General features: G+C 45.9%; 1 protein-coding gene across 10 annotated transcripts in view; it reads left to right on the plus strand.

Moving 5' to 3' along the window:
- Positions 1–7777, plus strand: part of CALN1 (calneuron 1) — a 532500-nt gene extending 524723 nt beyond the window's left edge. For all 10 annotated transcript variants that reach the window (XM_019663705.1, XM_019663715.1, XM_019663707.1 and 7 more), the window contains one exon: positions 315–7777. In XM_019663705.1, the coding sequence (XP_019519250.1) occupies positions 315–442 (128 nt within the window). In that variant the 3' untranslated portion in view covers positions 443–7777. The remainder of the gene's footprint in view (positions 1–314) is intronic.
- Positions 7778–12208: the final 4431 nt, after the last annotated feature.

Here is a 12208-nt window from a genome sequence, read left to right on the forward strand (position 1 = left end):
AAGTCTCTGTGCCTCTATTATATCTGTAACTCCATTATAACTGTTAGGTTTACACCTCACTCTGAACATCACATTTGTCATTGTCTTTGTTATAGAAGTTTCAGTGTTTCATACCATTTGCCAGAAGACGTGATCTTCAGTCTCCCCTGAGGGTGGTCCCCAAAACTGTCGACTTGATTTGACCAGTCCGCATCCTAGGGACTGGACTCTGGGCTTGTTGAGGAAGAGGTGCAGCCCGTCTCACAGTGTCATTTTTCTCTTCTCTCCCCTCCTTGCCCTCCACATCTCCTTGCCCTCTGCTCCCCCACCTCCAGTGCATTCTCAGAAACAGAACAGACAGACCTGCGTCCGGAAGAGCCTCATCTGCGCCTTCGCCATGGCCTTCATCATAAGCGTCATGCTGATTGCGGCCAACCAGATCCTGCGGAGCGGCATGGAGTAGCAGCCTCCCGCCACCACGCCGCTGCGTTCCCAGCTCACCGCGCATGCGCATGCCCTGCGGGCAGACTGTTCCTCCTCAAAAGCAGATCCGAACGATGCAGACATGGCACAGTTCACCGAAGAACACCAGGTTGCAGTGCAACCGGTGTTGCAAATTCACTTCATCTCCTTGGCAGGGACACAAAAGGGCTGTCTTCAATGCTTTAATGGTTTTGTTTCCTAATGCAATAAATAGCCCTGCAGAAACTGAAGAGAAACTTCATTTTCATCTCCGAATCCCAGTGGCCCAGAGAGCAAGAGAGAGGCGTGAACACGCAGTCACCTCCTAGCCCCATTCTTTCAACCTTGGGGGCAACTAGAGACCCCCCCAACGGCAACCCTCAGTCCCCAGGGGCTGACTTGCGGGTTGTTGCAGAAGAAGGGGCTCTCCATCTGGCCTTGGCTTCCTTCCTCCACCCAGTGGAACCCCCCAAGGCTTGAGGGGAAAGCCATCGGATGGGGTGCAGCACCTGGCGGCCTGCAGCTGCCCCCTTCGCTTCCGTTCTTACTGCCTTTTCTACACGACTCTTGTTGGCAGAGTTGGGGAGCTCTCGGTTTCCATCTGCACTTGGCTTTCTGTTCCTAGAGCCCATCGCGCACCAGCATCTTGGAATCTGCAGAGAGCCTTCCTCCCAGCTTTGCTGCCTGTGCTGCCATTAGAGAAAAAGAAGCATAATCATGGGCACCTCTATATCACAGACATGTAGACAGACATATATTTGGCTTCTTCGTGTGTGACATCATTCTTCCCTAATCGCTTACTCCTGATATAAGCTTGTCCTCCGACCCGCGTCCCTACCTCTTTTGGGCGGGACAGGTAGTTTGGGTGATAGGAGACAGACTGATGGTGAGGTGCTGCAGCCCATACCCCAGCCGTCTGCAGTCATGGAGCCTGAACACATCTCAATGCCAGAAGTTAAGGTCCTCTGCATCTCACCTTTTTCTCATCTGACAGTTTGCTTTGTAAGTTAGTCTTCCCCAGATAAAAAGAGAAATACAGTCCAGAGTGGAAAGATAGAAAGATCAAACAACTGTGTTTTATATAACATCTTCCGGTGTTCAGATCCTGCAACTGACTCATTTCCATGAGAAAAAAAACAAAAAGATATTAATAAGTTTAGCCAACACGACAGGTAATTTACTTCTCCCTGCAGAATACTTCTGTTGGGGAAGGAAACCGAACCCCGTAGTCTGTTTTTAACACCATTTCAAGTCTGTAATTTCCTGACTTTTCCTAGATGTCACATCAGCCACCACGCTTAATTCAAGCTTGCATAGTCTGATTAACCAGTAATCTTTCAATCTAATAGTTCCCTTTGTACTTTTCCAAGCTCAGGTCTTTATTTCTGTAATGGAATTGTCTCACTCCTCTTTCCCTCCATCATATCCGAAAGCTACATGCTTTTCCCCTCTCCCTTTCCCTTTTTTTTTTTCAAGTAATGAAGCACCAGAATCTTTCTTCTTTCACTGTAGCTGGGTAGGTTTTTTTGGTGCAGTGTGTGTTCCTGAACCCCTCAAGCCTCCCCTTCCTCTCAGCTTTCTCCCTACTGCCTTCTCAGACTTGGAGCTTCCAATGTCTCAGTTTAGGGTCTTCTTCCAATTCACCTCTGCAAGCGCTTCAGGCAACAGCCTGGGGGCAGCTACAGGAACTTCCCCACTGTGGGAGACAGTGCAAATATTCATGATGAGCACAAGAAAAACTAGGGTTTGAGCCATCGTAAGAGGAGGAAGCAGGTGTTTGCTTCTGAGAGCCCAGGGGTTTGAGAGGCCTTCTGTGAGAGGTCCCGCACATCCCCACCATGGAAGGCAGCAGCCTGTCTGCCCTCTGCTCGCCCTGCCCTGCCACAGCACACCTTGCACACCTGCCTCTCCTCTCTCCTCTTGCCTGAGATGCCGTGGCCCTCAGGATACGAATCCCAAACAAGAACAGGTCCAAATACAGAATACTAATAGGACAACTTCATCGTTATCTCCTGCCCAAAGCAGCTGGCCCTCCCTCTTTCAACTACACTTGGTGGGGGGACCCCCTGAACCACTAGACTACGTCCTAATGGGGAGGGAGTTACAGGACCCTAAGGAGACTGGATAGAGACCCCAGGGATGATTCTTAAAGGATTCTGCCCCATGAGAGGATATTACAATGCTGCAGGTGAGGTTGGACTTGAGAGCTAAAAATGCTGCTTTTCAAAGGCTGCTTTTCTGCAAGTTCTTCTGCCTCTCCCTGGAGAACAGGGACCCTGAAGGATGTGAGGGTTAGCCTTCATTGGAAGACAGATTAGTCACCATGCAGGGGTGCACATGAAAAGGAGTCTGGAGAGGCACCCTACAACGTCCTCAGCACCCTCTCCTTAAAGAGGCCTCCTACCCTCCCTGTGGCCCAGTGACCAGGAAGCCAGTCATCCTACCCAGGAGAAAATCTAGGAGCGTGCATTCCTTGTGGAGGCTGCTAGGGACAGAGGGCACCAAGGAAGCCACAGAGCTCTCTTTGACGAGCTAGAAGTTATCCTCCTCCATGGTAACCTCGCACTTGGCACCCACGGTCTGCAGTAGTATGGAGTCAACCCAGAGTAGTGGTATTCTTGACACTTGACAAGCTAAGAGCTTGTCCTGGTGACTTGCACCCTGGCTGCTTTTCCTGGACAGTCTGTCAAAGGAGTTGGGCTTTGTCAGGCAGCTCAAATTCTGGCTTCCTACAGCCCCAACCCCAGTCTTGTCCTTACCAGTGCTACTCCAGGGCCCCACGCCCATCAACACCTTCACCACGGGTGTTACGATGCTTATGGATGAAGACCCCAGAAGGTCCCGGTCCCCTGTGAACGAGATGTGCCATGTGGCCCCAGCATGAGGTGACCTCTGCAGGAATGGAGACAGAGGACCCCAATTCTTCCTCTGTGCTCCCAACAAATAGACATAGGGGTCTATTATGAGGCAGCTGAGTGATTGGCAAACTGAGCTTGGCTCATTCTTGTCACAAGAATGGGTGCCCCCCCAGACCACACTGTGATAACCAAGGAAGCATTTTGCTTGTGAGACAAGGGGTACAGACCCTGATGCCCTTGGCTCCCCACAAAGCTGTTACCCATCACTCCAGAAGCAGACAGAGCCCCCTAACAGGACCCATCATGGGAACTAGGAGCAGTGGCTTCCAGAATGTGCGTGGGTCCCATGTGACCAGTCTGTTAAAAAAAAAAAAAAGAATGTTGCCATGGCAACCTTTGCATTCCACCCTGATTTTGCCAAGGCACACAAAAATAGGGAACATTTTCTTAAAGAATACTTGAGTTCTGCCTGATTGCAACCTGATTCCCTGCATCCATATCCTGCTGGTGGGGAAATTACCCTAAAAAAATCCCGTGGTTTCTTTTTTGTGTTTCAACCTGCCCTTCCATTTGCTCAGGAGAACAGGAGCTACCTGTGAGCCAAGTGGTATCCTCCCCCATCCTCCTCCCCCCGCCCCCCACCTCCCAGGGCCCAGGGCAAGGATCCCTTGATCTGGGTGAAAAGTCAGTAATGTCATCTGGAAGGCAAAATATATTTTAAGCCTCAATCTTTAAAAGCATCTGTTTGCCTGTTAAGAAGAACTCCCACAAGCCAGAAATGTGAACTGAAGTGAACCGAGGCCCACATGTGGTCTTAGGCAATCCCAGTAGTTTCAGAAGTTTATAGGTGTTTTATTTGCAGAAAACAAGATGTGTGAGTCTTCTTTCTTGATACCTGCTCCTGTCTCAGACTGTCCATGACAAACGGTCTGTTCTACTATAGTTAGTCAAAAGAGCTAGTGAAGGATGCAAGCTCATTTTGATAATAATGCTCCTCCCAACCTCCCATCCACAGAATCATAAAGTGATATACTTAAGTACCGGGAGAGAGAAGTTTATCTTTTATTCCACATGTCTTCTCTAGGCTTAAGTCCAGACTCAGGTCATAAATCAAGGAGATTTTGCTCTGCACCAGTACCTACAGCCTCCCTGGGAACATGTGAAGGCCTGACTAGGAGAACAGGGGGTGACGGCACAGCACAGCCCCTGGGGTGGCTGGCTGCGAGCCTGAAAGCCCTGCTCTGCTGAGCTCTTGCTCTCCAGCCCGTGGAAGCCGCAGAGCTTCACTCTTTCCAGCTGCGGGTCTCAAACCACAGGTCATTTTACTGCACTGACTACTTCTCCAAAGGCCCATAATCATCGTGTTACTCACCCTGTTCCGCTGAGATATAGAGAAGGTCTGAATCCCACAGCAAAAGGAGGCACCCCTTTTCTATAATGCCCTGATGATGCAGTTGAACTGTGCGTAAGCTCCTAGGCTCTGGCACATATTGGTTGAATTACCAGGAGGACTGCAGAGCTGCCTTCCCTGGAGAACATCTGTCTGAAATGACCTCAGGTCAGAGCTTTCTCGTGGCCTCTTCATTGACCCCACAGGGCTAAAAGTCCGTAACCCAAAGGCCTTGCCATAGCCATTTCCCTCACCACCTCATGGTTCAACTCTCCCGGAAGGGAAAAAGAAATCCATCAGAAATAGAAAAGAAACATTATTCAGCAGCTAGGGTTTTCAATTTGAATTATTTAAAGCGATGGCAAAATGGAGACGGATTTGGGAAGCCTCTTACAGACCCCGTCTCCGTGACAATTTAAATGTCAGAACTGTTCAGCTTCACTTCATACTTCTTTTGACTAAGTCACTCAGGGGACTGTCCTTAGTTAAGTGGCCTTGCCAGAGACACTTGGTTTGGCGGAATAAGGTCAAGTACACAAGCCAGCCAAACCCTTCGCTTAGTATCCTCTCTCATTGCTAATGCACGTGGTCATTTTAACAGCTATGGTTTCTACTTAGTATTGGTTTAGGGCCCTTTCTACATGGTCTCAAGGGACATGACAACAATGCTCAAAAAGTCTTAAAAGCAAAAGTAATTTGATTCAGTTGGCTTGAAATATAGCCACAAAGAATCAGTTTCTGCCAGTCCCACAAAGACAGACCTCTGTAACCGGAAAAGACTTGCCCAGCCTCCTGCTCCACCCCATCCCCCGCCCCACTTTGGGTAACTTGTGGAACACGGTGCCCACCGCCCCTCCCCCCCCCTTGTTGATGGAGCCCTCATCCACCTCCTTTCCTTGAGCATGATGGCTTGGCATTCAAACTGATGCTTCTGACATTGGTAGAAGTTATGTCCAAGTGAAAGGATGCAGAGGCTGGAATTTTCCAGTGGAATAGATTCCAGGGAATGCAAAATTCAAGTGTAATGTTGCTCCATCCCTGGACCTGAGAGAGAAAAAAGTGTTTAAAGGGCTGCAGAAGCTGGTCCCTAAATGTTTTTCCTGTATATCTGGCCTACTTTGGGAACATACAGGGGACCGAGTGCCACGGGCTGCTGCCCATCAACCTGATCCCAATGACATGCACTGCAAGCTTCAAGAGGAGGCTGAATGCTCACCTTTCCTTGGGGGATGTTGACATCTGCCCTCTCCCAGGGCTTTCTGTCTGGGTTCAGTCCTGGTGATCCTGGTGAATTGAAGCCAGGACAGCAGAGCTTAGAACCAGAAGAGTGGGCAGCACTATCAGCTGGGAAGGGCACAGGAGGCAGGACCCCAGGTGCCCCTGCCACCCACCAGCCAGATAATTTTGAGTGACTTCCCTTCTTGGCCTCAGGTTTCTCATCTCTAAAGAGGAAAGGTAAACCAGATGACCCATAAAAGCCCTCTCATTGTGACTGTTTGTCAGAAACAAATACAAATAAATGGCTGCACTTGAGAGGGTCCCCTACGAATGGCATCAGGGACTGGCAGTTTCATTTTTAACACAAGTCCCAAAAGGCAGTTGTAATCAAGTATCTCTTTTGGTGTCCATTGTCTATAGGTAGGTGAAACAATGCAAATTGGCTTATGTCAAATGTGTTGTGTCTTATGGCAAAAGGTTTTATTTACTTCCTAAGGTCTTGCTGATTCAAGGGAGCATCAAAGATGTGTCCTGGCTTAGCCAGTGTGAAAATGAAGGGGATTTGGTCACCTTATCACAGGTCGCATGAATCAGAATACATGCAGAAGTAGGGTGAAACAAAGCCAGAGTCTGAAAAAGATGCTTGTTTCTTCATCTGAGAAAGCCTAGCGAAGCTACTGAATAAAGAGCACAACTTCCGGTCATTTCTTTCTTTCCTTTTTTTCTGGCTACTGGAACAGCAGTTCTAGTATATGTGATCGTGGTTTGTAATTATTTGTAACACTGCTGAGGGAAGAGAGTCACAATCTCTGAGATTACCAGGAATTAGTCTGGGGAGACCAGCTGCCTGCAATTGTCCCTTAGATGGCTGAAGAGTGATGCTGAACCCAAGTGCCTGCTGTAGATGTGGTCCAAAAATGATGAGGGGTAGAGGGCAGGAAGACAGGGACTGCAGGAGCCACAGAAGTCTTCAGCCCTTCTGCCCCATGACAACACGAAATTCTAGGTTTCTGTCCTTTTTTCTCTTTGTTTATATTGTAAGTCCTGCTGTTCTTACCTGGAAAGACCTAGATTGGCCAGGAAAGGGCCCTTTCAGATGCTGGTGGAAATTTATAGAAGTCAGTGTCTCTCAGCTCGCTACAAGGAAAATCAAGAATATTCTTTCTTTCTGACCCGGAAATCAGGTTTTAGGGGTCCTTGAATGGCTTCTTAGTGTGGTTTGATTTTCTTCCCCAACTTTGAATCCAGAAAAAAGCTTTTCTCTCAAGGACTAACCAAAGACAATGCCCTTGGAGGGAAATCAGGCATGAAAACCTGGTCAGGGAGTGGGTTAGCAAATTGTCATTTATTGGGGGTGGTCACTGTGATCCTAGGAGTCATTAGACTTGAGACGTGACTTTCTTCTCAAATCACAGTAAGTGGCTGAATGCAAATCAGAGTGCAGCTGAGGACTATTGTAACCAAGGCGAATGGAGCTTGGCAGCTCTCCCATCCAGAATGGGCCATAAAGGCTGAAATCCTGGGCCACAATCTTCCCGTTTTACTTCATTCTCATTCCACTTCTGTTTTTTTCATTCAGCATTGGTTGATGATTTCTGCTCTTAAGTGATGAGAGAGTCAGCAGACTAGTCAAAAGAAAATCTCTATATAAAATGTAAATATTAATATAAATTAACGTGGCATGCAACTTACTGATCAAATGAAGCATATATTATTGTTATCTTAGTGTATAAAGGAAAACTGACTGCCATATTTACCAAATGTTTTCTCTAACCAAACCTGTCTGTAAATATATAATCTGTATAAAAAAAGAGTCTAATTTACCATTATTTATGCAATAGAAAAAAATAAAAGTTGGGGTTTTTTGTTTGTTTGTTTGTTTTTTGATGAGAGATTCCGTTTATTATCTATCTGTGGTGTGATTTGCAAATGAGTCATGATTCTGATTCTTGTGACCCTGAAGGGCCACCAGTTCTGTTGGGATGACAGGCCAGCGTTGTCCCCTCCCAAGAAGCAGCCAAGGAGAACGCATGAGGGGTCTGGTCCCATGGTGCAGCTTCGCTGGGGAATGATCGACATAAGGGGAAATTAGCTGACTATGGAGCATATGGTGAAACATACGAAACATCTCTGGCCAGGGAGCAGACAGCATAATTTTAAAAACTTTGCAGACACTCAAGCTAATGGTGTCATCCTTTTGGGATTCCATTTGCCAAATTCTTTGCAACATTAGCATTTGGGCCTTGCATAGCTGTTGCTTAAGGTTTTGGGATTTGTTATTTGAGTTTCTTGGACATAGAAAAAGACCCCCATTGCTTTATATCAATAAGGGGACCAAAAAGTTAGGATAAGGGCAGTAGCTTAGATCCTCAAATCTGGACCAGAAATCTCCAAGCACCATGAATGCTACTCATATTTTCTTTACTTTTAAGTACTGTTTTCACCCATTTTTAAAAATATCTTGTACCCAAGCCAAAAATCTGAGTTTCTATGGGAGTAGGCTCTCCCAAGTTCTCCCAGGGTCTCCAATTTTAAGTATTGCAATGTATACATGTTCTTAAGGGAAATTTATGAAGTAAAATCACTAAGCACTTGCTATTGCTTAAAAAGTCTAAAAATAGAGTATTCTAGGCATAAAGCACATGTTTTTCTCTCTGTTAAAGGGGGCCTCTGGCACATTCCAGTGAGATGATAACTTGGATTTTATCCTCTCTGATCTGGGTTTTAAAATTTTTTAAAAATTATTACAAGGGACCATGAAGTTATGAATATTCATTCTCCTGGGGTACTTACCCTAGCACGAAGTGTCTTGCAGGACCAAAGGCTCTGACAACAGAAATCAAGTCTCTGACACCTGACTAGAGATAACAATTTAGAAGCTTGAAGACTAATTGCCCAACATTGGCCCAAACTAGATAATATCCAAGGTAAAACAAAGCTCGCTCTTAACATGTGAACATGTCTTTTAATCCTAGTGGGATTTTCCATACTTTTGCCAATAAGTGAATTTCAAAGGATTTTCTCTCAGATAAGTGTTTGTCTGTGGTCCTGTCATGTGCACAGTCAGAAAGCTCTGCCTGTCACTTCTGCCAGTTCCAGAAAGGTCTACTTGTATTGTAGCACATACCATGGCCTTGAGTGACACAGAATTGGTGCCTGGGCTGACGTGAGCACCTGAGGCCATGTTTCCAGTCCTGACACTTGCTGGTTTCATTTCACTTCAGCACACCTGGGCTTTAGTTGCTGGGCAATAGGCCAGGAAAGGAGGCCATTGTGCTCATCCTAACCCTGTGAGAGTCCCCAGGTCCTGCAGCATCACAATGGGGCCGTGCTCTAGCCCCCAGGTGTAGTCCAGTGTGTGGTCAGAAGGCTTCACTGGCTTGGGAGGTCTTCAGCAATCATTCCTGCCACCATGCTCAGAGAGGGCAAGGACCCTACTCTCACTTCTGAATCTCCTAGGATAAGGAAGGCAGAAAGATGCAGGTGCTTCCTTGCAAAAGAGCTTCCGGCCTGTGCTAAGATGACATGCTGGCCCAGACCCTTTGGGACTTATCGCCCTGCTCTGGCTCTCTTGACCTTTGTCTCCCACTGTCTCCCTGTCATTGGCCTCCCTGAGAGCCAAAGCATCTCAGCCGTGGCTTGGTCCTAGCAGGGATCTCAAGAACTCCATAGCCTCAACGTATTGCCCTGCTTGGGCTGGGTTGGGTGTGGTTCTGCCAACTGCTTCACCCAGCTCCCTCCTTTCATCTCTGCAGGTCTCCATCAACACCTGCTGACTGCCAGTCCCACCATGTAGTACAATTCTTCAGCAGATGGCCAATGCTTTAGAGACTCATTCAAGTAACTAACTAGCAAGTGTCCACCAGGTACTGATAGGATTCAGATAGAGATACAAACACAACACCAGCAGTTTTTAGTTTAGTAGAAAGAACAGACACGTAAGTCTGCAATTATAGCCAGGGTCAGAAGACTTATGGAAGGATTCACTACAGAAGATTACAGCAATTTGAAGAAAGGAATATCACTTGTTTAAAACATTTTTTACCTACAATTATGAACTATTTCAAACACACAAAAAATAATATGACACAATATACCTATAATTCACTTTTAGCAAATGTGAACATTTTGACTGAGATGTCGCTCCTTGTGTCTCTCTCTCTCTCTCCCTCCCTCCCTCTCTCTCTCTCTCTCTCTCTCTCTCTCTCTCTCTCTCCCTCAATAAGACCTTGGAGATGCAGCTAATGTTCCATCCCAGTTCTACCATTCTCCCTTCCCTTCCTCTTCTGATGTGGCCACCTTCCTAAAATTGATCATTTCCATCCATATTTTTTAGGGGTATTCTTGGAGGGATACAACAAAGGAGGTAGCGAGACAGAGTGGTACAGTGCATTCCAGGCAGAGGGATCAGCATGTGCAAAGGCCCAAAGGCATGGCACATACAGCTGAGAGATTCATTATAAAGACTTTGTATTAGTCCAGGGGAAACATGATAGTGGCCTAAACTCAGAAAGTGAGAGTGGGGGGCGGGTCAAGAAAAGAAGGCAGGACATGATGATTGATTCTGCATGTAGCTTGATGGGGAGAGATGAGGAAAGGTAAGTAACTGGGTTTCTGTTTTGAGAAAGGGTAGGGGAGACATTGAATTTAATTTGTCATGATTAATTCGAGATACCTTTAGGGTATCCAAGTAATGTCAGATAACAGATAGAGAGATCTGGGCTATATAGCTTTTTCTGAAGAAAAACAACTGGTAGGTTGGTTTGGTCTGTCTGCCCCCCTATAAACTAAAAGAAAAATCACCCAACTAGGTTTGTTTTCAAACTCTTCCCATCCATTTTCTTTTCCTCCTCCCCCTTGTGGCAAGAGATAAAACTACAGCCTGTCTTCGGTAGTTGCCAGTGTTCAAACGTTGGGCTTAACCTGTGCCCACTGTTCCAGTAAGTTGTTCACTGTCCTTCCAGTTTTTTGATATCCTATAGACCCAGCATCAACCTGGCTCTTTATGGGCAAATTATGGAGTTACTTGCCAGTGGTAGGCTGGAAGGTGGGAATAAAATCAAAGCCATCTTTGAGAGGATCAATGGGCTGCTGTCACAGAGGCAGAACATGGTGCCTCAGTTGCCTGCATTGCAAGAAATCCTACTGCTGACTTTGCCATTGTTTCCTTTGTAGCCATCAACTTCCCAAAAAATTTAAGGAGAGACTATAGGAATTTACTAGAGCCTGTACGGCAGAGGCTGTGGCTATGGTCTTAGAACACCGTCCTAAGAGTCTTTCTCTGCTCAGCTCATGTGAATGGCCCGGCACAGACTTAGCCCTTTTGCAATGTGTACACCTAACTAGTTCTTCAATCACATTCTTAGCCATGACGCTAGCATCCCTCCTCAAACATTGCTAATCTTGACCTTAGCTCAATTATTTAATAGATTCGTTGCCAAACTTGGGTTTTCATAAATGATTTCCAGGAAATGTGAAGGTTGAAATCAAGTTGAACTCATGTGGTTTTGCTCTTAACTTGCGTTTTCTCTATGATTTCTGGATTATCTTGCAGCTCGGACTTCAGCAACCTCTACTGGTTGGTTGTTTTGACTGTAGGAAGCTCCAAGGTAATCTATCCTATTAAATCCAAAGAGAATGTTGGTAAGGAAGAGTTTCAATATCAGCCCACACAAAAGAATAGTTTATCTTGCCTGAGAAGTATAAAATCAAATATCCATATCATTGGAGCAGATTTTCTTTGTTTGGCTTTCAGATTAAAATATGCTTTGAACTCCTTTCCCAGAGGTTAAAAAAAGTTAAATTTCTTTGGTTGAGTCATTTTGGCAAGACCACTGCCCCTATCTTCTCTCTGAAGGTTTGAAAACTTCAGAATTTTTATGAGAGTGTCTGCGTGCTGAGCCATTTCCCGAGTGCCCTCACTGCAACTACATATCACCATATGTCACTATATTAAAGGCCCTGAGAATCATTTTACACACACTTGTCAAGATAAAAATGTTTATGTAAGAACTGATGTGATATATGAGACCTTCACAATACAACTTGACTATTGTAATGACTTCTGGCTTTATATGGCTGCTTCTTAGTTTCCAAATGTATTTTAGCTCAACTATAAGAGAGCTATATACCCATAGAGATTAATATTTAGCCCTTCTTGACAAGCATTCTGTCTGCCATTCCACAAAGGAAAGAGAGACAGCTATTCATGGGGTGCCATCTCTTATTTTCTTTTTTTAAAGATTTTTATTGGGAAATTAGGGGATGGGAATAGTGCTGGGGAATTGGGGGAAGGGAAACA

Source organism: Hipposideros armiger, unplaced genomic scaffold (genome assembly GCF_001890085.2).
Source record: "Hipposideros armiger isolate ML-2016 unplaced genomic scaffold, ASM189008v1 scaffold_400, whole genome shotgun sequence".
NCBI lineage: Eukaryota > Metazoa > Chordata > Mammalia > Chiroptera > Hipposideridae > Hipposideros > Hipposideros armiger.